This window comes from Vigna umbellata, chromosome 9 (genome assembly GCF_029865625.1).
Source record: "Vigna umbellata cultivar VRB3 chromosome 9, Vumbellata_1.0, whole genome shotgun sequence".
Lineage (NCBI taxonomy): Eukaryota > Viridiplantae > Streptophyta > Magnoliopsida > Fabales > Fabaceae > Vigna > Vigna umbellata.
This window is the reverse complement of record NC_142173.1, coordinates 27266955-27292830: the sequence shown is the minus strand read 5'-3', so window position 1 is coordinate 27292830 and position 25876 is coordinate 27266955. Positions and strand designations below refer to the sequence as shown.

At 33.8% G+C, this 25876-nt stretch overlaps 1 protein-coding gene across 1 annotated transcript; it reads right to left on the bottom strand.

The window, feature by feature from the left end:
- Window positions 1-18231: 18231 nt before the first annotated feature.
- Window positions 18232-23099, bottom strand: LOC148193114 (tricyclene synthase EBOS, chloroplastic-like). The gene is made up of 7 exons (XM_088098866.1): window positions 22839-23099; window positions 22468-22738; window positions 20775-21153; window positions 19408-19626; window positions 19161-19299; window positions 18814-19062; window positions 18232-18704 (listed from the first exon to the last, which is right to left on the bottom strand). The coding sequence occupies exons 1-7, from the start codon at window positions 23061-23063 to the stop codon at window positions 18378-18380; spliced, it is 1809 nt and encodes a 602-aa protein (XP_087954992.1). The 5' UTR covers window positions 23064-23099; the 3' UTR covers window positions 18232-18377.
- Between the last annotated feature and the right edge of the window lie 2777 nt (window positions 23100-25876).

Here is a 25876-nt window from a genome sequence, read left to right as displayed (position 1 = left end):
GTGAATGTTTCAAATAAATTGGGATATGAGTTGGTGAATGACAAAGGAAGTATGAGTGTGAATTGGTTACTTTGATGAAATCATTTTGTGGATATATGCTGGTGACTTGGAATTCTGATAGTGCGACTTGTTAATGATTTGATGTGTTGTCATGTAAAGAGGTGTATAGGAGTATGATGATATGTGATATTCAAAAATCTTATTCTAAGTTGATGTTGAATACTTGTATATGTTATATGACATGTTTTTGTTAGCTCACCCTTGCATGTTTGTGGTTGTCGTTTCCACCTACGATGATCGTACTTGTACGTGAGTAGATGTTGTTACAGATATAGCTAAAGCAAATTTGAGTAGCGAGATACATGGGAGAACTATGGGATTTTAATTTCAATGTTAATAGTTTTGTAATGGAATTCTATGAACGTTTTATAGTTGCATTTGATTTATGAAGTTTTCATAATTCAGTTATAATAAATGGAAGTTTTATTTAAACTGTATCTTGAAATGATATCAATTTAAGTATTAAAAAGTTATTGTAAACCCGTGGCATCCCAAATTTGGGGTGTTACACTCTCCATGGAAATGGAGAACCAAACCATCTTGTTTGGAGTAGATGTATCTATTGAACTCTTGTATCTTATAAATGCTTTGATTATATATATGCATCTTCATCTAAATATTAATTTTTTGTTTCTACTCTTATTGCTTGCGGGAATGGGAATGTTCCTAGCTCGATTTGCGGTTTCATTAGGTCTTATGAAAAATCTATTGAACCCTAGGCTTGAAACAAAAGATCTAGTGGAGACTTGTGTCAAGGGATGGAACATGACCCATTAGTTATCTAAAACCCTAGGTCCTAATGCGGGTTCGCTTGTTGAATGATCAATGGATTGACGCTTAGTAAGAAAACCTAGGTTCTCTCATCTAAGGGACTGACATTAGTATTTGATGGAGATGAGATGATTCAGTGTGTGCAAGAGAGTGAAGTTGGTGAAATCTACCCCTAGCTTTGCCATTCCATACCATTTCCACCATTTCTCCACTCCTAAGTGCCTCCAATTACTAAAGTTCACCTTTCTTTGTAAATCTTTATTTACTTAAATATAGTTGTAAGTTTGTAATTATTCTTTAGTCTAGATGAATTACTAATTATATGATTATTTAATATTACACGAGTCTCTTGGGAAAACAACACATGGTCTTACCATGGTTTTATTACTAAAACGATTTGGTATGCTTCCCAAAGAGCTAACAAGAATCCTACACCCTTTTGTCTACTGATTCTAAGCAAATTTTCATTCTTATTTTTTAGAATGGATAATTCTCTTCAGCAAACAGAGGTGATATGTTTATGGAGCCACTCACAAAAGGTTTGAGATATATTGGCCATCTAAGATCTTTTTAATCAATTAATGTCTCGATTAACCAGCTCTAGTGCCTATTGTTTAAAATAGTATCCCTATATCTCAACCTAAGAGGGGGTGAATTGGGTTTTAAAACATCTTGTTCAAATTATTTGAAAATTTTGATTCTTTGAATCAATTCACAAAGGTTTATGATCAACAATGTAAAATACAAAAACAAAATTAAGATCACACATCAATTTTTATACTGGTTCAACTCTTAAGTTGAGCCTACATCCAATTTCCTCCAACAAACTTAGTTGGAGGGAATCCACTATATTTCAATTGTCAAGAATACAAAGAATTCACTTAATTGTATCCTCACACACACTCCAATATTCAAAACTATAACCAAGAGAGGTTCAAACTCATACTCTCTTACACCTTGCTTACACAGCTAAGGTGACTAAGAAAATCTAAACAATAAGATATAACCCGGATGCACCACCTATATGCAGATCTCACAAGTCTTTTTTCTTTCTTGAAACCTTGGAGAATTTGAAGATTCTTCAAAGGGTTGAGTGATTTCTCCAAGAATGATTATGGACAACTTCTTGATGTGTTCTTAAGCTCTTGTTTCACGTTTTCTCAAAACATTGCAAAGTACTTTCTATCTGAAACAAGTTAGATCACACAAATATATATGATATGAAATTCAGATGCATTTAATCAATTAGGTCCATCTTTCTATTTTAATCGATTAGATTATTATCTTAATCGATTAAAACATGCAATATAGCCTTATTTTGTGTATAATGTGCTTTAACTGATTATGGTTATATCTTAAACGATTAAGATGAGTAAATTTATGCAAATATAATCTTCTATCCAACTTGTACTCTACCATACATAAATTGTGCATTCTAAGATCCTTCTTATATGATCCTAAGTATATTTTATTAATGTTATTACACAAGAAAGAACATTTGACATAGTTCATAATAAAAAAAAAATTACTAAACTGGGGAGAGTTCCCTCTTAACATATAATTTCATAATCTTTATAATCTTATAACCTTATAACCTTATTACCTTACAACCTTATTACCTTACAACCTTATTACCTTACAACCTTATTACCTTACAACCTTATTACCTTACAACCTTATTACCTTACAACCTTATTACCTTACAACCTTATTACCTTACAACCTTATTACCTTACAACCTTATAACCTTACAACCTTATAACCTTATAACCTTACAACCTTACAATTTTACAATTTTACAATTTTACAATTTTACAATTTAGAAGTTTATAAGTTTGTAATCTTGTAATTTTTTAATCTTGCAAACTTTTAATTTTTAAGGTTTAATCATTTTCGAGGTCTCTGTTTTTGTAGAATCGTTTCAAATAGACCCTCGTAGTTTTTTTTATCTCAATTAGGTTCCTATTCTTGTAAAATTGAGTCAATTGAAACCTTACCATTAATGGGACTGGACGACGTTAAAATTTTTGTCTCGTGGCATGGTCATTGCGCAAATATTAACCAGCACAGAAAGCTTGCATTATGTAACATCCCAAAAATACAGCAATATACTATATAGTAGAATGATTACAATTAATAATAATTCAGTTCAGTCTTACACTAGCATGACGTACGCTCATGGCCGAACGGCCTTACAGAGTGAGAGAGAGTTGTTATATAAAAAACAATACATAAGTACGAGTCTGACCGAACGGTTTACAAAACAGAATACCGAACGGTCATACCTATAAAGATGAGAAAGAGGGGAAAGACCGCCTCAATACAAAACTACCCTACTGACCGAACGTCCTACTGTTCGGTCTTAACTTCAACTTCTACCAAATTCTCTTCTTCCAGCGCCTCTTCCAAGAGCGCGTCTCCTTCTGCTTACATCCACACGGATGATCATTGCAACGACAAGGACGGACGTACAACAAGACAACACAAGGAAAACACAGGGTAAGCTTATATAATTTAATTCATGCATCAACATATATTTTAAACAATCCAACCCACAATAGAAATTCAGCATACGCATCATACAAAGCCTATCACTAGACTGACCGTTCAGACTGTATGACATCTGTATAGCTACGACGTTCGTGCACCCGGGTGATGTAGTAACTGGAATACTCTCATCAGCTGTCACCCGAGGTTAATCCTATCTGTCCAAAGTACCTCTAAGGACTAGGACCTCCTGCCGTTCCCACACATGACCTACCCTCTTCTACATGAGGATGGGTACTCACAAAACATCAGGATGAATCGACAGCTTAGCATTACCACAATCATACTTTACAACTTTCAAATATTCACTCATGAGTCGTTCCTCCCTAGAACGCTCGTTCATATTTCACATCATTTCATCAATCTCATATACTCTTCATCATTTATTACCCATCATTTTAATTTCATCTATATCACAATTTCTAATAACTTCAAATATCGAACGTTCAGTCCTCACTCAGAACGAGGATTGAACACTAAGAACGAGACCGAGAAGTCGCTCGTTCCAGATTAGAATAAAACCAAAAGGGTTACTAATAGATTTAGGAATAAACCGAGTACAATCATATACCATACGACGAACGTTATTTATAACGTGAATCAGTTGAATGAACTGACTCTCGTAAGTTCAAACCAATACTCAAGAATAAATCAAGTACGGGGCTCTAGGCCGGAACCAATGAATGTAGACACGTCAAGACGTTAAAGAACCATATTTAGAATAATTCATCTACAGAAACATAATGTCGGTCAATGACCGAACACGGTATAGGAGATTCTACTGAAATTGGACGAACGCTGTTTCATCAAGATTGATTTACTATGAACGGGTACGAGCGCTTGGTATAAGACCGAGCGATACTCATTACAAGAGCTTGGTGTGAGACCGAGCACTAATAAACTTCAATTAAAAGATAAATAAATAAGATATTATTGGACTTGTGTCTAAGAATAACTACCATATACATTTACATATATATATATACCAGATCTATGTTTGTCACTGAAAGCTCAGATGCAACTACGCTTGACCGAAAACTCAAGCACAGCATTACTACAAGAAGGCGCTCGTCCTCAACTAGAATTCTCTCCAAATGAAAGAATTCAATGTCAAACCAGTTTACTAGGAACACCGAACGGTCAAAGACCGTTCAATGACGAACGTACATTATCATAGGAAAATTTCATATTCAGTACTTATTTATCTTCAACTCATTTCTCATTACATAATTTCATAACTTTATAAAATCCATATCATAATCAATTTGCATACTTCTTACACTCCATATCATACTAATAACTCATATTCCACATAAACAATCATATCAACATTCATACAATCCAAACATATCAACCATCATGCATAATATTCATTCAGTCAAATAACGGACGTTCATACAGTGCAACAACATATAAATTAAATTAAATAAGCTTCCCTTACCTCTAGTGTGAACGATCGTCCTAGAGGCAGAAGTATGGTTTGTCTGACTAAAACCTCTTCTACCCTTACGTTCCACAATTCTTAAACTAACCAACAGCCAGAAACCAAAAATGGATCAGACAAGGTATCAGCATGCAACCGAGACTTGGTTTGCATGTACTATAAAACGAACATCTAAGGACAAAAGACTTACCAATTTTAGAACTTGGAACTGTTCGGTTCGGATTGTAGCTTGGAACGCCGAAAATTCTCCTATGGTGCCTGAACGGTGATCGGAGCAGAGAAAAGGTGAGTTTTAGTAGAGAGAAGGAAGAGTTTCTAGAGAGAAGAAGGACAAATGGAAGATCAAAGTTTGGAAAGAAGAAGGTGCATGCAGAAGAGAGTGGGTACGGGTTTTCAGAAAAATCTATTTTTGCTTCCTACGTCCAAACGGACGTCCGCTCTCCTGCCGACACCTGCCTTCCACTATCTGATTTTCGAATCCTCGTTGATTGACACCTGGCGTCCGTGCAGAGGGTTTTGGGTGCGTTTTAAATGATTGACAGGAGGGGTTTGGGTGCGTTTTTCCGAGGTCTAACACATTACCTATAATTTACAAATGAAAAAGAATTGGGATTTCATTAACTCCCTAAATTCGAATAGGATGTTTTCTTCGAATACGATGTGGAAGGGCCATTCTTACCGAGCTTCTCCACCTTATATCACTACCTCACCCTCACCCAACTTGCCGACGAGATAAACCACTAGACCATCACTGTGCTCGCCATTGACAATGGCAAAATGAACGCCCTCCTCGACAAACACCATTTTTAGTGATTATTTTATTCCTTTTAAGAAGGGCACAAGAGAACTGAGGGAAGGGGAAGCAAATTCCAATTCCAATCAAACTACTCTCTCAATCTTTCATCTGCAATCTATCACTGCAATCTATCAGCACCCAGGTTTATAGAGGAAAAGCTTGGGAAACGCGAGACAAAGGATTCTCATATTTATTATCCCTAATTTTTTCCTTGAACCCAACATCATTCACTTCATTTCCTTCTACCCCTATCACAAGGAAAAAAAAACAGAATCCATTTTCCATAACTTTCACAAACCTATCCTAGACCAATACTCAAATAAATTCACCATTATCCATTTTCTGAAAGTCATTATTATCTGCACTCAATTCATTGACTAAAAAACTCTACTTCATAATTCATCATCTTTCACCTGCAAGTTTAATTAAATAAAAAAAAATCTCTAAGACCCATGAAATTTACCATTACCAAGGTTTGCACACAAAGAACTTTTCTTTTATAACAAGCCATCAGGTATACAAAGAAGAAGTTGAAGAAGAATCAAAAACATATGATCAAGGTGGCGTCAACGGCACAAGCGTGAGATCCATGGTGTCACGGTGGCTCTCCGTGTGTGCCGCAGATGATGGAAAAATTGAGTTACCACGAAAAATGACGACGTTTCCGACGTGGGTAAGGTCGTCGACAGTCTTGCTCTGATCGGTGGCAAGGGTGGCGACTGACTGGAAACTTGTAGGCCTTAGCAGTGGCCATGTAGGATCTACTAAGGAAGGGGATGAGAAACAAGATTTGAGCTTGGATCTTTTTGCTTATTCTGTTTCTATTTTCTTTTCTTTTCTTTTATTTATTTATTGATTTAGGAATTTAATGAAATCTTAATTCTTTTTCATAAATGTTATCCAGTTCAATTAATGACAAGATTAATTGAGATGAGAAAAAAAATAGAAGAATTACGTAAAAGCAAACCATTAAACCTATTTAACAATCTTATTTATATACATGAGTTACGATTTTAATATCATCAAATTTGCAATCATTCGACATACAATAATTATAATTTATGATATATATATGTGATTTATATTTGATTTCTCTCTCTAGCCAGTAGTATTTGCTAAAAGTTTTATATAAATTATAAATAAAATTAATTTAAAATATATATATAAATACAAATTTTATTTTATAAATTAATTTAATGAAACTAAGTTAAACTTATACTTTATTTCTTAAGATAATATCATAATTATTGTTTAAATCTATATAAGAAAAATAGATTTTTATATTCCATTATCTCTAGTTCTATATATAAAGAGATACATATATTTGATGTTTTATTTAGTTTTTTCAGTTTTACGCTCTTAATTACTACTGTTTAAAAATAATAATTCATAATATTTTTTTTTTAATTTTATCATTTTAGTAAATATTTTTTTACTTCAAATATTTACTTATTATAAAAAAAATTATTTATTTTTTATCAACTATTTTTTAAAATTTAAATAATTACTTATAATAAAAAAAATTAGTTACACAATATTATTTATAACATTTTTAATTTCAATAATTAAAATTCATTTTATATATATTCATATCTCTAATTATATATATTTTTTATAATTTTATTTTTTAAATTTTTTTAAAAATTTAAATAATTTATAGATACACTTACACTTACACATGTCGTAGAAGAGTACTGACAATCAATTACAACACTGATCTATGGATAAAAGAATAATTAAATATTACTATAATGCATGAGTAAAACTGCTAGTGGAAGAATCTCACTCTATTAACTCAATATAATTTTTTATATTATAGAAATAAATAATTAAAGTAAAATAATACTTTATTGATAGTTATGTTTTATATTATAATATGTAACAAATAGTTGAAAATATTAAAATAATAAATATCGGAGTAATTAATTAAATTTTGATATTTCATAAATTAATTTATTTAATATATTTTTATTTATAAATACAACATGTTTTATTTATTAAAATTTTATAATAATTGTTTATTTTAATTTAAAAATTATTTTAACCCTGATTTATATTTTTAAGTTTTTATTAAAATATTCTTGAAATATTCTTGAAATATTACATCAATAAATAAACTATAAACTCCACTCTCTTTTGTTTAATATAAACAATTCAACTTTTGATTTTTCTTTCTTTCTTTTCCATTTTAATCGAACCAAAAATGTGTGGTAGTGTGCTGATGATTGTGGAAGTAGAAAAACCTGATACTTAAAAAAGTTACAAGTATTTGATATCTTTATACAACTTGTTCAAAGATTTTGTTGTGAATGGAACAATAACTCCTCAACAATATTTCCAATTCATATTGGTGCTATTATCTCGTAATTATCCACAAAAGAGTTGGATAATACACTGTTAAGAAAACACATTTTCTATCAATTTTCAATTTTTTTCTTAAAAATATTTATAAATTTTGTTATGAATAATAATTTGAAAAATTGATATCAATTTCTTTTGTAAATATTCTGTACAACATTTTTTATAGAAAATTTTATAAGAAATACTTGCAAATTTATAATGTAATAAAAAATAATTATCTGTAAAGGAATTATATACCAACAAAAGTTCTTAAGACAAACAGTAGACAACAAATTCTTGCAAAATTTAATGACAAATATACAAGAAAAATCTCATGAAATATGAATTATTTTATTAATGATAAGAGTAGGAACACGTTGACGAGAGTGTAGGTACAAGTGGAGATGATGAATTTTGGACATGGATTTTGTATTAATTTATTTGTATCTTTGTGTGTGTTTCTTTATGCATATGCTAATGATGCACTTTTGTGTGGTTGTTGATAAAAAAGAAATTCAAAGAACTAAAATGTTTTCTTTAAATTGTAGCGTAAAGCTTTAAACAAAAGAATGCAATTTCTCATGTTCATACATTCCATATTTAGTGAAAGATTTTGAAGCAACCAAAAGTTTGCTTTCGTGGTGGACATAATAAAAATGCAGTGACCATTGTCGGGCTTATGAGAAAAAGTTTACCACAAGAGGTTATCATTGTATAAATTTATTATTACTAGATATTTTGGAAATAGATTTTTTAAGTTCCAAAGCTTTAGAAACTTCGATAGTGAATATGGATATAATCTCAAATATGTTAGAATCTTCACCTTTTGTGAAGTGAATAAGCAATAAGTGGTCCATCGAGCAAAAATTAAGTACTTCTCAATTGTCCTTCTTACCTCTACTCTAACCAATCGCATATTCACATTGTAAAATAAAACAACCTATGTTTTTTTTAATCTTGTTAATATATTTTTTTTCTTTAATTCTTCATCGCATTATATGTTAATGTGATATTTGTCATGCAAGACAAAATAAAAACTATCCATCATATGCTAATGTGATATTTGTCATGCAACATGAAGAAAAAAAACGGTCCATTGTATATTACAAATAAATGTATTTTTACTCGAATTTTGAGTGTGAATTTTTAGATATGTAAAAAGATCTTAACAATAATTTGATTGCTCTATTTCTATTGTAAGAGCCTTTTTTGTTGTTCAAAGGAGAAAGATTCCACTTACAAAGATTTTCTTATGATCCAGTAAGTTAGTAAGAGAGTTAGGATTTATAAGTGAGAGTGATTATAAAAGAAGTGTTCATGAAATGTTTCCTCAAAGCCTTAACTCTAAAAAAATGTACAAACTATGTATGCAAAAATAATAGAAATACAGAAAAACAAGTAAAAATCTGAGTTATTTATTTAAGAGAAAAATAGTAAAGTGTACACCTAATTCATGATCTTTCCTACTATAAATCACTAGCAAGGTATAAAAAAAATATTTAATCATCTTTAAGGTATCATTCACCATTTTTTACACATTAAACCATCTTTAAGGTATAAATCACTGAGAAGTCTGACAACTACCTACTGCCTCGGTTTGCTAGGAAACCGATGCCTAAACTCCTTCCTATTGCTTCGGTTAGGATGAGACCGAAGCCTATACACCTCTACTGCTCACTTGAAAAGTCTGAAAGGGGCTGACAACTCCCTACTGCCTTGATTTGTTAGGAAACAGGTGCCTAAACCACTTCCTATTGCTTCGAGCTGCAGGGGAACCAATGCCTAAACCACTGCTACACCTGCTCCAACTGCTGCTACGCCTGCTCCAGCTACTACTTGCCTGCTACGCCAGACCTAGGGCATCGGTTTAGCACTGAACCGAGGTCTATTAGCCACACGTTCTACACTGTTCTTGCTTTTAACCGATGCTATATGAGGCTATTACCTCGCGTGTTTGAGTAACCGAGGTAGTAGCTCAACTTCATATTTTCAAATCTCGCAGATCCTCCATTTACGTCGACAGCTTCTTCTTCCTCGTATACGGTCTTCTTCTTCATTTGCGCTTTCGTCCACCAATGCCACTCCTTGGCTCGCCGCGCCACCGCTTTGCTGCCAGTTGTCTCGCTTGCCTCCATCTTGGTAGTGCCACTACTCGTCGTCGTTCTTAGTCGTGCCTCCTCCCTTCGCCGTAGCGCCATTGGTGCCTCGCCGATGCTACCTCCGCCACTACTGCTGCCAGTGGTCTCGCCTGCCTCGGTCTTGCCAGTGCTCGCACATTCTTGCTCGTCCTCGTTCTTGGCCGCGCCTCCTCCCTTCACCGTCGCGCCACCGTTGCCCTGCCGGTGCTTCCTCCGCCACTACTGCCTCCTCCGGTACTGCCTCCAACGCTGTTTCAATCTTGCTATCTGCATTGAGGTTGGTTGATTGTGTTTTTGTTGATAATAATTGGTGGAGGCCGTAAGAGAAACAAATTGTATGTATTGGTTGTTTTGATTTTTTTAATTTTGTTGGCAGTGTATTAGCTGCTTGTTGTTGGCAGTGTATTGGCTATTTGGCAGTTGGATTGTTAGGATAAGTAGTGTGTTACGCACTATTCGGAGTTAATTTAGAAATGTACAGTGTAGTGATTGGCACGTTGAATTATAGATTGTTATTTAAAAAAATAAAAGATGAGTTTCAACAAACTTTGAAGGCTGGAAATTTGGGATGATTAATTGGTTCTAAGCCTAACATGTTGCATATGTAATTATTTGTTTGCTTGAATATATATTGTTGTTGTGAATTAGCTTTAGTTTCCCGTTTGAGATTCAATACAAAAATTATTTACTATCTCCAGATTTTTTGAACAAACATACTTTTTACAAATGAAAATAGAGGAGATGGTAATAATAATTTACAAGTATTGAATCTTGAATTGTCCGGTTGGACAGTTTAAGAAGTGTAATAACTTTTTCATAGTTTATTGTAACATATCAATTTTAATATACATGTCTTAAATTTCGTGAAAAATTATCGTTGTGTTTTGTATTGATCTTCGGGTGCATATTTGATTGTGATTTATAATCACTTTCATTTCGTGTAACCTGAAGACCAATGCGAAATGCTGGCAAAATTTTGTGAAATTTAAGATATGTTGTTTAAAATTGATATGTTTAATAAACTAAAAAAAGTGAATCTTCTTGAATGGGATAGGGTCACACCTTGAATACAAACACGATCAAAGTGATCATTCAAGATTATTGAAATTGTATAAACAATATCAGTAAACATGCGTACGAATAGAGGATGGATTAATTTACCACGCATCAGCACTGAGTACAAGAGAGGGGTAGAAGAATTTATAGAGTTTGCGCAACGTAATGCGAGTACAAGTGGTGATGATGAAGTCAAGTTCAGATGTCCCTGTGTGAACTTTTTGAATGAGAGGAAGTTGAACGCAACTGATATTAGGGAACATCTTATCTGTGATGGTTTCATACGAAGTTATACAACATGGATATGGCACGGCGAATTAACAGACTTTCCAACTGTCTCTCCAACTGAACATGTTTATGACTCCAGAATGGATATGGAAGATCAAGCAGAAGAAGACAACTTAGAGGACATGATCTGCGATGTTGGCGTAGAAGCTTTTGCCCAAGCGCATGTGTATGAAACGATGTCCACTGCGGGTTCAACTAATTGTTGTCGTTGTTGAATGAAATGTTGCCAGATGGAAATACGTTACCCAATCGTAATTATGATGCAAAAAAAAAGTCTTTGTCCGATGGGTATGAAATATAAACGGATACATGCATGTCTGAATGATTGAATGATTGCATATTATATAAGAATGAGAATGAAGTTTTGATAAAGTGTCCAAAATGTGGGTTATCACGATACAAGTCAAAAAACGACGGTGAAGATGGTGGTCACACAGAAAAGAATGGTTCTGCTTTGAAAGTAGTTTGGTACCTTCCAATAGTTGCCAGACTTAAGCGTTTGTTCACGAATCCCAAAGACGCTAAAAACCTAAGATGGCATGCAGATGAGAGAACAACTGATGGATTGCTTCGTCATCCAGCTGATTCAAAGCAATGGAAAATTATTGATCAAGAATTCTCCCAATTTGGTGAAGAATGTAGAAATCTTAGGTTTGGCTTAGCTACTGATGGAATGAATCCATTTGGTAATTTAAGTACCAATCACAATTGTTGGCCTGTTATACTGATAATTTACAACTTATCTCATGGATTGTGCATGAAAAGAAAGTACATGATGTTGTCAATGTTGATATCTGGTCCAAAGCAGCCTCGAAATGACATCGATGTTTATCTAAGGCCACTAGTTGAAGACTTGAAGTTGTTGTGGGTTGATGGGGTTGAAATATTTGATGCCTTTGCTTCATAAAATTTCATGATGCATTCCATGTTATTTTGCACCATTAATGACTTTCCAGCTTATGGTAATTTGTCAGGGTACAGTGTGAAGGGTCATAAAACATGTCCTATATGTGAAGAAAACACTGCAGCTCAACAATTAAAACACGGAAGGAAGACAGTGTATATGCATCATCGGCGATTTTTACAATCTAATCATCCATATCGAAGGTTAAAGAAAGCATTCAATGGAGAACAAGAGAAAGACAATGCACCCTTGGAAGAAGAAATCAATATTCTTTGATCTTCCATATTGGTCATAGTTAGATGTTAGACATTGCATAGATGTCATGCATGTTGAGAAAAATGTTTTTGATAGCTTGATTGGTACACTACTAAACATCCAGGGAAAAACAAAAGATGGAGTGAAGGCGCGTTTGGATTTGTTTGACATGAAGATCTGAGAAGAGTTGGCACCTAAAGAGATTGGTAAACTACTTATTTGCCCCCTGCATGTTACACAATGTCCAAACAAGAGAAGATAAGTTTTTGTCTTTGTTTAAAGAGTATCAAGGTACCACAAGGATACTCTTCAAATATCAAGAGCTTAGTGTCAATGCAGGACTTAAAGCTTGTTGGACTGAAGTCTCACGATTGTCATGTCTTAATGCAACAATTGTTACTGGTGGCAATTCGTGGAATTTTGCCCATAAAAGCTAGGCAAACCATAACTCGATTGTGCTCATTTTTCTCGTCAATTTGTAGTAAAGTCATCGATCCTACAAAGTTAGATGAACTTCAAAGCGAAATTATCATCATCTTGTGTCAGCTAGAAATATTTTTCCCTCCATCCTTTTTTGACATCATGGTGCATTTACTTGTTCATTTGGTCAGAGAAATAAAGTTGTGTGGACCAGTATACTTAAGATGGATGTATCCTATTGAGCGTTATATGAAGATTTTGAAAAGGTACGTCAAATACAATATCGTCCAGAAGGTTCAATGGTTGAAAGATATATTGCTGAAGAAAGTATTGAGTTTTGCTATGAGTATATGACTAAAGCAAATCCGATAGGAGTCCCTCGGACATCATGGTTGAATAGATATTCTACAAGTAAAAGCATCCGAGGTGTGAATGTGGTGACGAAAAGTCGTGAAGAATTGATGCAAGCACATCTATACATATTAAACAACACAGATGAAGTGATCCCATTTTTGGAAGCACACAAAGCCGTTGTAAAGGACAACTATCCACGACAATCAGAGAAATGGCAGTTAATGGAGCATAACAGAACATTCTTGTCCTGGTTCAAATCTGAAGTTTCGAAAGAATCACGGTCCTCTGAGACTTTGTTGTGGTTAGCAAATTGCTTGAAGTTTGATGTTGTATGTTGTACAGGCTACGAAATTAATAATTGCACATTCTATACAAAGACTTTGGATGATAAAAGCACAATGCAAAATAGTGGCGTCAGTCTAGAAGCTGAGTCGCTACAGTTTTCCACATCCAAAGATCAAAATCCTGTAGTTGGATCCATGAGATATTATGGTAGAATTGAAGAGATATGGGAAGTTGATTACACTAAGTTTTCCGTTGCACTCTTCAAGTGTATGTGGGTAGACAATAAGAGTGGTGTCAAAATAGATGAATCTGGTATAACACTTGTTGATTGTCGAAAGGTTGGTTATGGAGACGAACCGTTCATCATGGCATATCAAGCAAGTCAGGTTTTTTATGTCAAAGATCCTGCGTCTGACCATTGGTATGTTGCTCTCCAAGGAAAAAGGCAAATTGAAGATAAAGAAGAGAATCTAAGTAATCTTCATATCGCTGACAACCATCCATTTAAAACGACAATAAATTTCGATGACGACCCTCTAATTGATGATATACAAGCAATATGAGAAGATCACAATGAGGGAATATATATATGACCAATCCATATGATTATGTATGAATTTCATGTTTGTGTAAATATTTATGGCTTTTGTTAAATAATATATGTTATTTTATAAGTGTTTTATTTATCTTTCATCTTATTTATTGTGACAGATATATGGCTGAGTCACTTCATTCGTCAGACGATGAAGTCCCCACCACTTCTAGACGGACGAGAGGAGCAACGAGGTTACGACAACTTATACTTAGAAGAAATGCAGGTGAGAGGACATCTGTCATTATTGACGTGGTCACTGGAGTTGCATTTGGCCCAAATGCAGATGTATTTAGGTCTTACCTTGGAGTACTGGCACGTGATCGTATCTTTATACTTACTCCATCCTTTGACCATGTTTCTAAGGCTGATCGGAATCTTATTTGGCAAGATCTATTGGTAAGTTAAGCAATATTGCTCCAAATTCTATATTCATTATATTGATAAATCTGTATTGATATAAGGTTATTACTTTCTTTGTTACAGATAACATTTGATATGCCAAACGTTGAGAGCTTAAGGAATAAGTGTTTATCTGCAATTGCAGAAAGATTTCGAGGGTTTAAGACAAAATTGACGTCTAGATATATATTTGGACCAAAAAGTAATGAAAATCCATGTTCCAAATATTCAGCAATTGACGAAGAAACATGGCGTCAGTTTGTAGAGCTTCGTTCATCCGAGGCGTGGCAGGTAAGTGCAGTAAAATCATTCAATTCATCATTCATAATTCTCTACTATGATAATTGTTTCATTTTGTCATAGGAAAAAAGGTCAAAAGCACAGGGAACAAGCGCTCAGAATAAAAATCCACACCTATTGTCTCGTGGTGGATATAGGAGTTGAAGAAAAAATAATGAAGCAGAAGTCAGATAGTAGACTTCCACTTTCTGAGGGTGGTGACCCTCCTCCTCCTCCTTCACCACCATCTTGGCACGAGAAGTGGAAGTTAGCCCGTATAAGACCATCGGGCTCCTACACTTCCGAGTCTGCCAGAGAAATATCTGAAAGAATTGTAAGATGTCATTTCTTATATTTTTACATTAATTTTGTTATATACATAGATCTTTCTAATGATTTTGAACTTTTCTTATGTGACAGGACTCCTTGGTTGAGCAGAGCTCCCAAGGTCAATTCACACAAGAAGGTCGTCAGGATATTCTTGCCACAGCTATTAGACGACCTAAGCACCCAAGACAGGTGCGTGGTGTTGGGACTGGCATAGGCATACGACAGTTTTTTGGGTCTTCCTCGCGTCCATATTCATACGAAAAGATGAAGGAGGACATAAGAAAAGAGATGACGCAAGAGATCACAAAGAAGGTTCGGGCAGAGTTGTATGACGAAGTTGCTGAAATGGTTGCGTGCCAGTTCCAGCAACATTATGAGGATTATGGCAATCGTCCTCCGCCACCTCCTGTAGCAGAACATGTTGTGCCCCCTACAGGTAAACTTATTTATTTTTGGTTACTAATTTACTTTTTGCATGACCTAACATTTAATTTGACAGGTAGAAGCGGTAAAGGAAGTTGTTCAGTTGCCGGTACCCCAGGGGACGACATGGATGAAACTCGTCCATGTTAGTTATATATTCTTTCTGATACTGGGACCATGCTAGTGGCTCATGGTACAGTTTATGAGACAACCACTGTAGTGCATGGTGTACAACTTTTAGAAGATTAGTTCAAGGTCACGGTGGATGAAGTTGTCATAGCAGATGTCGTTCTTCCTGTGCCTACAGATGAGTTCTTCACTGTGGAAGAAGCATTTAAGTCCTTTGTCGCTTGGCCTAGACATTTGGTTGGTGATGTATCTAATCCCCCGGTAAACACTCGTACTATATACTTCTCAATTTTAATATTTACTTCTAATTGACGTTATAACATAACCATTTTTGCATTTAATAGCAGATAGGTCAAGAGGGAAGTCCTACACCGAAGAAGACTCATTTATCTGAGGATGACCCTCTTGGTGCATTAGACGAGCTTGCTAAAATCATTTCAGATGCGCCGATGAATGTACACTGGGATTCTACTACATTTGGAAGAGAAGCTCAGATCCCATTGTACTTGAATCATCAAGATGTTAGGGAGCTTGCATCGGGTAGAGAAGAAATTAATATTACACTCATTCAGCTGTGGATGATGTAAGTTTATGAAAACTTTTTTATATAATTCTATTTTATCAACTTATATCAGATTATTTCTTCATTTTAGGTATATGTTTGATGTTAGTAACAAGAAGGGGTTCAACGATGTATATGGGTTCATTGACCGCTCTATGACTCATGAAAGAAATAAATTTGATGATATCCAAACATACATCACCACCTGCTTTGGAATGGGAAAGGAGATATATTTTCTCCCTTATATACATGGGTAAGTGAAGTTTGTTAACTTCAACACATTCATTTATTAATTTTGGTATATGATTCATAAGTTATTACCAATTTCAGTTGTCATTGGCAGCTACTTGTGATCTCCATACCGGAGAACACTGCTGTCTGGTTTTGTTTATTACAGAAGTCTCCTCCCAGCCCTCTTAGACATGCAGTAGATTGGTAAGAATCTCAATGTTTCTACTTTTTTGTTATATAAATGTATGCTAAAGGAATTGTTTTTAATAGTTCCCTTGCAACACATATGATGTTATCTGGGAGATCTACTGCTACAGCTAAAAAGCTTGCATGGGTTGCCCTTAAGGTTTGGTATTTTAGTCCATACTTTGTTACATTTGGTTCCATTCAAATTATGTTACTTAAGATTTTATAATTATGATGATATATTGTAGTGTAATATACAAACGGGGTCATATGAATGTGGTTACTACGTCATGTTTTGGGTGATGACCATTATTCGTGCACATTACACCAGTGGATGGGAAACGATATTCTTTAGGTTTGAATTTTATTTTCCCTATAGTTTAGATTTCAAATACACTAATTGAAATCATTGTATTTTATGCAGAGATTCAATAGGACTGCTCCAATTCCAGAGAAGTCACTTCAACTTGTGAGGAAAGCACTGGCTAAATATGTAATTCATTTATATAACAGTATGTAGTAGATATTAGGATATAGTAAGTTCTAAGTTTATGTTTCTAAGTTTTTTGATGTTTTTCTACATTATTATTTGTTTAACTTTGTACATTAAATTGATTTATGCTTCAAACTTGATTTATGATTACATTGGATTGATTTATGCTTCTAAGAAGTTGATTTATGATTCATTTGAATGTATTTATGTTTTATTATAATTTTCATTCAAAATATACATTTCTGGATTATTCTGGACTGTTCTGGCTGTAAATATATATATGCAGGTCTGTTTCTGTTGTCGGGAATGTTGCAGAAACATACCTCATTTTTTTAAAAAAAAACAAGAATATATGCCTCGGTTCACGTCATAACTGAAGTAGAAAGACCCCTTATGGCCTCGATTATGGTCACACCCGAAGCAGAAAGTCTTGCAGATGAGAAAAAAAAAGTTTATTGCCTCGGTTCCAGCTACAACCGAGGCAGTAGAGTGGGACATACTGCCTCAGTTCAAGGGAACCGAGGCATAAAGTCCTAGGAAAAAAAAATTAAAAAAACCAAAAACTTTACTGCTTCGGTTAAGGCTGAACCGAGGCCAAATCCTCTCTTTTTATGCCTCGGTTCTCAACTGAGTCCAAAAGTATTAGACTTTTTGCCTCGCCTGAATATGCCTCGGTTCGAAAACCGATGTCTATAGACAAAAATAACCGCTGTCGTTTCTCTTGACTGTACTAGTAATACTCAAAGGATAACGTATAACATTTGTTATTATAATTAATATTGTCCAATATTACCATATTATGCATCTATTACCTCCAATACATTTCTTTCTAATTGTGAAATCATTACATTATTTTGGAGTATTCAAGTTGAAAACAATTGTTTCAATTTATGTAATTTTATATTGCATTAATCACGTCTTTACTATATTAGATGAAGAAAAAATATGTAAAACAGCAAGTTACAAAATTATTTTATTAGAATCAAGAAAATGTTTTAGCAATTCAACCTGAAAATAACCAGATGATACAAAGATAACGAACCCTCCATATACAAACTAATTTATTTTTCTTTTGCAAGATGACCATTAATATTAATAAACAACTTGTTGAAATGCCTCCGTCTCGTAAAGTGCAATGGGTTCAATTATCAAAGATCGTATACGATTCTTGGCAGTGCTATCTGGGGCTCCATGTCCATCTCCATACTGATATGTGCACTGAGAAATTCTTCCAAGGTTCATGGCTGTTTCTACGAAAGCTTTAGGGAAAGGAGACTGTGACACTCTATCTTTGTTCATCTTCTTCCACGTTTCGTTAAGCAAAGTATGGATATGCTTGTAAGCACCCTCTTCACTAGCACCACTTTCTCGCATGAAACATACAATGGAGCTTGCTGCTTCACCTCTCTCTAACTCTGCCTGCAAAATTACAACACAAGATCAATTACTTTTATGTTTTAGGCTGTTGTTTTAATGATGTAAAAATGTCACAAAAAAAAAACATGGTCATGTATGGAATCAAATTTACCTTTGATGTGCCCAGATCATTGCAAAGTCGAAAAATAAGGGATGGTTTCTGTAACAGGGAGTGGTAATTGTGCAAGGATTGAAGTGCCTCTTTTGTAATGCTTTGGTTTAGTAAGAAATAAACATGGGTGAGTATAACCACCCCGGAGACTGAGACCCATGCATTGTTGATGTAATCCTCGAATCTTGGCAAGTGTCTGTCGCGACTCCATTTGGCTTCTTGTAGGAAGGCTTTCAACATATCAGACCACTGTGTAATTTAATTAAAAAACAAAAATAATCTCAATAATGCACTAACATGTATACATAATATAAGAAATAATTGCTATAATTTATGAATTAACGCACTGCTTTGGTGAGGTAGGGTAAAATATCTTGTCCATGTTCCTTAAGGGCATCATAGGCAAATTCGTTGACAGTGTTGTACAGTGCCAGAAAACATATCTTCATGTAATCAGGGAGAACTTGAACTGCTTTAACATCCCAACTGAAACAAGAAAAAAAAAAAATTCTAATTAGTGCACTGATTAATAATTTCAGCAGTTTTTTTCATGCTCGTGATTGAAGTGTTTTTCTTTTTTTTTACGTAAGCTACCTTTCCACAGCTGCAGTGAAAAGTTCTAATTCGTCTAAGGTGCCATAGACATCATAAACGTCATCGATTGTAGTTATTAAGGAAGTAACTTTTGTTAAGCCTTTACGGAGATCACTGAACTGAGGCTCGAAGACCATTCCAACAGTCCAAAAGAAACATTCCATAAGTCTGTCTCGGCTGAAGCTTAACTTTGAGGCCAGTCCCATTCCCCTCCACCACCTTCATCACAAAGTGATAAAGAAAAATAAGATATCTCCAAAGATGTAATAGAAAAGGATCATAATAAAACAGTAACCTTCTATTTCTTTTAAGGGAATAATTCTCTAGTTGACACAAAATATTATTTCCTTTTTCATTCTGTTTAATTAACCTTTTATTTTTTCTTTCTCCCCACTTTTGTGCACACGTACGTCTCTTTCCTCGAGATAATAGTTGAGAATTTCATTTAATAACTTCCCCACCACTTTCCTTCTCTTTGTCCTTTTCTATTTTCTTTCTCATATAATTAAAACATAGTGAAAGTATTGATCAAACAATGTGGAGAACCACATAATCATGTCTGAAGACATGTATAGTTTTTTAAAGGCACAATAATATAAGACTAGTCTGTTTAATATTCAAGATGGGGAGACCAGAATTTGTTTATGTTGTAGATTTTTATTTTCAAGAGATCACTTTGTGTGATACAGTTGCAGCATGCATAGTTTTAGTTAATACAAAAGTAGTTACTGATTTACTAAAATTAGCATTTTATCTCAATCTGATGTTGTGTCCAAATTTTATCCTTGTAAATTTAGATACGTTCTTACACATGTTTTTCCTATGTAAAATATGGTATCTCCAAAGATGTAAAAGAAAAGGATTATCATAAAACAGTAACCTCGTATTTTTTAAGGAGTAATTGTCTAATTAACAGAAAATATTATTTATTTTTTCTTTCTATTTAATTAAAATTAAATTGTGATAAAGTTTTATATTTCTTTCTCCCCACTTTTGTGCACACGTCTCTTTCCTCGAGATAATAGTTGAAACTTTCATTTAATAACTTCACCACTTTCCTTTTGTTTGTCCTATTTAATTTTTCTCACATAATTAAAACATAGTGAAAGTATATATATACGTAATTGATTAAACAATGTAAGTGGAAAATCACATAAAATCATGACTTTTTTGAAGACGTGAGTAGTTTTTCAAAGGCACAATAACAGGATTAATAGTTTAACATTCATATGGGTAGTTGACCAGAATTTGTTTGTGGTAGATTTTTATTTTCAAGATAACCAATCACTGTTGCGTGTGATACAGTTGCAGCATGCATACTTTTAATTAATGGAAAAAGAGTTACTGATTTTCCAACACAAACTGACCTTGACATTTCTTGGAGATCATTTTGCAGTGTTGACTGCCCAATATTGAAATCAAGTTTTGCTGCTTCAAGCAGCAGTCGATTTGAGTCTGTTCTTTTGGCATAAGATTCAATATACCACCTAGCTTCCAGCCTTTGGATTCTGTGATGGAGTGGAAGCTCCAATGCATGATTGACTTGTTCCAAAAGCATGTTACTGCTTTTACCTTCGTTGAGGGAAACCCTAAGATGGAAGCTAGAGAACACCATGGCCTCATCCAAAATCTTCTCTCCTTCGTACCCAAGAAACGATGCCTCATACAGACTCAGCATTCCCTTCGCATCACTCACAAGGCTTTCTTTGAAATTGCCATTCTCCTCCCTAAACCTCTCAAACATATCTGCATGATTAAAGAACAAACCAAGCCATCTAAATTTTAGATATCACGAAGGTTACTGATATATGTTTTTTAGAACTATACAAATGAAAAAAAAATAAAAATACAGGAATGAAAACATTCATTTTAAAAACATTCAAAAACTATAAAATAAAAATAAGAATATACTACATTAATACTAATATAATTTAATTTATACGTCTATCATAATATAAAAATATTTCAATTAAAGTCCGTTGAATCGTTGGAATCAATTATCAAATCTGAAGTAATATCTATTCTGAAGTTTGAAATTTCTCTACAAGATTGTCATGTAAAGAAACTTTGAAAATAAAGTGCATTTAGATTGTACTTCAACTTTTAGACAATGTGAGTATAGTTTTGAATATATTTAAAAAAAAAAACATGTAATACTATATATACCATGGACACTGCAATTACTTTTGTATCAACATGCTATTCTAATTAAATTTATAAATATATTCAAAATACCAATAAAGAGTTTAAAATATAATTATATATATATATATATATATATATATTAATAAAACTTATTTTTTTATCTGTCTATTGAAAAATGTTTTTTAACAATTATTTTTACAATTTTTTTATAATAGTAGTCTGTGATTAAGCTGTTTAAAATATAAAGATCAATAATATAACGACATATATATTATCAAAAAAATTGTAAAAAAAAAAAAGTTGTTAACATTCATGTCTATTAGTCATCTGTAATTCCTGGTTAGTGAGGCACTTAGGCTGTTATTTGAAATGTCGGTAGTTGGGTAACTGAGGAGACTGGTTAAAGCATTAACTGGTGGTCCCCAAATCCACGTGACAGTATAGCAGAGTTTAAATTCATATATTTATGATGTTAAGGCCTATAATGGTGTTCATCAACAGCTAAGTACCTGGTTTTTTTTGTCGTGCATGTGTACTGTGTTTTGTTTTTTGTTTGATACGATGCAATATTCGTTAAAGTAATATGATAAAGTTTTAATTTTTTTATCTCCCCACTTTTGTTCACTCTTCTTTTTGCTAAAGATAACAGTTGAAAATTCATTTAATTACCTCCTCACCACTTTCTTTTTTCCTTTTCTATTTTTTTATCAAATAATTAAAACACAATGAAAGTAATAGACAGTGCTCTTTCTTTATTAGGAATCAACGCAAAACATAAATAATGCTTATTTGTTAGGTTTAATGGTAGTTTTCAGATATTTTACAAACTAAATAATATTATAAATAATTGTTTGGAAAAATAAATAAATATTATTTTGCTTATAATAAGAAAATGTTATATAATGTTAGTTATACCTGCTGAGACATCATGGCCATATTCTCTGAGAAGCCTAAAGCACAAAGACGTTTCATGCAAACTTCTGTTAACGAGTGTGCCACTGAATCTTGCAGAAGAGTGACACCGAAGAAGGGCTTCACTTATCTCCTTGTCATAATGGTAACTCAGACCCAAGCGTTTCACATCGTTAATGAGTTCAAGTTTGAGCCATATGTCTGAACTTTCATCCTTTATCATTCTCCTCACTTCCTCCTGCAACATCTTGGCCCTGTCCTCGTATCTTATATCCTGAAAACGTTATACAAAGAACGAATCACGTATACGTGTGTAAGAAAAAGTTTAGAATAGGGACAGTGTATATGATAATTATGATGTTTTAACTAATTACAGCGTAGGCATGCTTCAAGGACTGCAGAAAGTCGTAAGTCCAGAGGTTGGGTTGGTAGTTTGCTGATTTTCTTTCAGAAACGTTAACGTTTGTGGTGGTTGCGTTGTAGCGAGGGAAGATTATCCTACGTTGGAGAAGAATAGGAGCTACTGGTTTCAGAGGTTTGGTAAAAGTGAGATGTGGAGTAAAAGAGGAATTGAGCAACGTTGGGTTCACAAGAGTCATTTTGTTCAAGGCTCGTTTATAACTTTTGCACTTGGGATGGTCTCATATATGTGTATATATAGTCTCATATATGCGTGTGTATATATATATATATACACAAGCACTACAATGAAAAGTTTATTAACGTTTTAAATGTGTGGTCTAAATTTCTTATATTGCAATCTGAGGTGGCCAATCTCTGGTTTCTTAGGATATTTTATCATAACTAACATGTGTAAATGAAGGATCAAATGAGAAATATGGGATGCACAAGACGCCAAAACTGATATCTGGAAAGCGTGGGTATATAACAGTTTTTAAGGAAGAATTCACTAGTAAAAACTATGCTTTTTTAACTTGCCTAATAGACTTTGATCTAAGAAAAACCGAAGCCTATCAGAAACCGGTGATAATTTTGTAGTTTTGATGAATTTATATGCCTCGGTTCAGTGAGAACCGAAACATATAGCACACATTACAGTCTGTTAACTCGGTTAAAAGTGGAACCGAGTTCTGTGTTTTGGGGTATTGACTCGGTTAAAGGAGAACCGAGGCCTATTACCTCTCGAAGACCTACACGCGTATCTCCTTTTTCATTTTACACGAAACGCTTTTCTTTCCTCTTGCAACAGAAGCAGAAAATCTCGCAGCAGAAAAGGGGAATCTCTCTTCTCCCACTTGGAAGCCACGGCGCGAGGAGGTTCTTTCCTCCATTGCAGCAGCTTGCGCTCCAGAGGGGAGGCGCGATGGTGGAGACGAGTACCGCGGCGGGGATGACGGGAGGCTCGCCGATCTAAGGCGTTTGGCAAGCATAGAAGATGGTGCCTTGGAGATGATGGGAGGTTCGTTGATCTAAGAGTTGAAAGAATCGCGGTGGTTTCTGTGGAGGCAAGGTGGCGGCTAGATCACAGCGAGACCGCAGCGAGGCCGTGGCGAGACGACAGCAAGGCCATGGCGAGACGGTAGCGAGGCCGCGACGAGACGGTAGCGAGGTGGCGGCCAGGTCGCGGCAAGGGCGTCCTGCAGCGGTGGCGTTTCTGCGAGAAGGGGAGGCATCAACCTTCATCTTTTCTTCTCTTTGTTCTTGTTTGGCCTTGCAGGAGTCTCTCTGTTCTGGTTTGTTAGGCTAGTGTAGTTGCTGTTGGAGTGCTTGCTTCTGAGATTTGCTTCTGATATTTGGTTCTGTATTTTTGAGATTTGGTTCTGTGAAAGGGAAGGAAATCTCAATAACCCTTTTGCTTGGACCGTGGACTGTTTTGTTTTGCTTGAACTGTGGACTGTTTTGCTTGAACTATGCTTGAACTGTGGACTATTTTGCTTGAACTGTGGACTGTGCATACCGAAAAAAAAAAACATGCTATTGCCTCGGTTAACTAAGAACCGAGGCATAATCCGATATCGTTTTAACCCGGTTCAGAACCGAGGCATAAAGCCACTTCCTTTTTACTTCGTTCGTCTATGTCTCGGTTGCAGAACCGATGTCTATAAACAAAATTAACCGATGCAATTTCTCCTTCCTGCACTAGTGATTTTTAGTATTATGGTGCTAAAAACTAGCATGTTTTTCTAGTGTACTTTTCATTTTTCTTTTTAGTGATTGATTTCTTTAATATTATAAACACCCTTCTTATAATTATCAAAACTTTAATTTTCATATACAGCTGATAATATGATTTTTAAACAAATTTTATATTCCAAAATATTAAAAATCATTTTAGAGATAATTTTAAAAATAATTAATTAAGATGTATTTTAGGCTCTAGGCATGTGGTCTTTGAATTAGATCCACATATAATCAATCCATAGTTAACCAATCAGCGAACTAAATGTGGATCCTCACCGGAATCTGAATCCCTACTTACAGACATAATTGTAGATATCAACCAAATAATTGGTTCTGAAAAGAGGATGTCCATCATTCGTACTAAAAAACCCATTATACCATCCTTTTGCAACTTATAACACTTTTATATTTAATAATTTAATTTATATTTTTAAAAAATATTTTAATTTTATATTTTGTTGTTAAAAATCATTTAAAAACCATTGTATTCCAAATCCAGGGTGTACAAATAATTTTTCCAAAATAAAATAGCCAATACTGATTTTATATTGAGATATTCTTTTAATAAAAGTATTTTTTTTAAATAATAAAGATGAAAATTTTAAATTATAATAAACACATAAATTAAATATTAACTATTTAATTATTATTTTTATAATATTTATTTATTTATAGATATAATTTTTATCATAAAATGTCAGTTAAATGAAGATGAAAAAAGGATTAATTATGAATTATAAAAAATTATTTTTTATTTCCTTTAGTTTTCTAGATTTTTTTTTTACATGGGAGAGATTTTTGTTATTGCATTCAAGATCAAAATCGAATAGATGAATATTTATTAGACTATGGGTATTGTAATATGTTTAGCCTCTGAAGACATCCTAAGCATAAGTTATAACTTCTCTAATTTTTCTATGTCTTTTTATTAATCATTGAAGAATTGGTTAAATTGATTAGAAATGGAATAAATATGATACATGTGTTTACCTCTTACTGATTTTGTTTTTCTATGTTGACTTTGAAAACTTTAAAATTAAAAAAAAAAAAAAAAGTCAATAAAACTACAATAATTCATATGCGATGTTTGTATCTATGTGGATATAAATTGGCCACTTCAAATGTATTCCATCTTCATGTTTTTATGTCTGTATTTGAATGCGATTTCCCATATAGAAGAATCAAGTTTTTATTTTTCTTTCTTTCCTCTATCCTTTTTCTTATTCTTCTTTGTTTCTTGTTCTCCATATTCTTCGTTCTTACGTCTCCA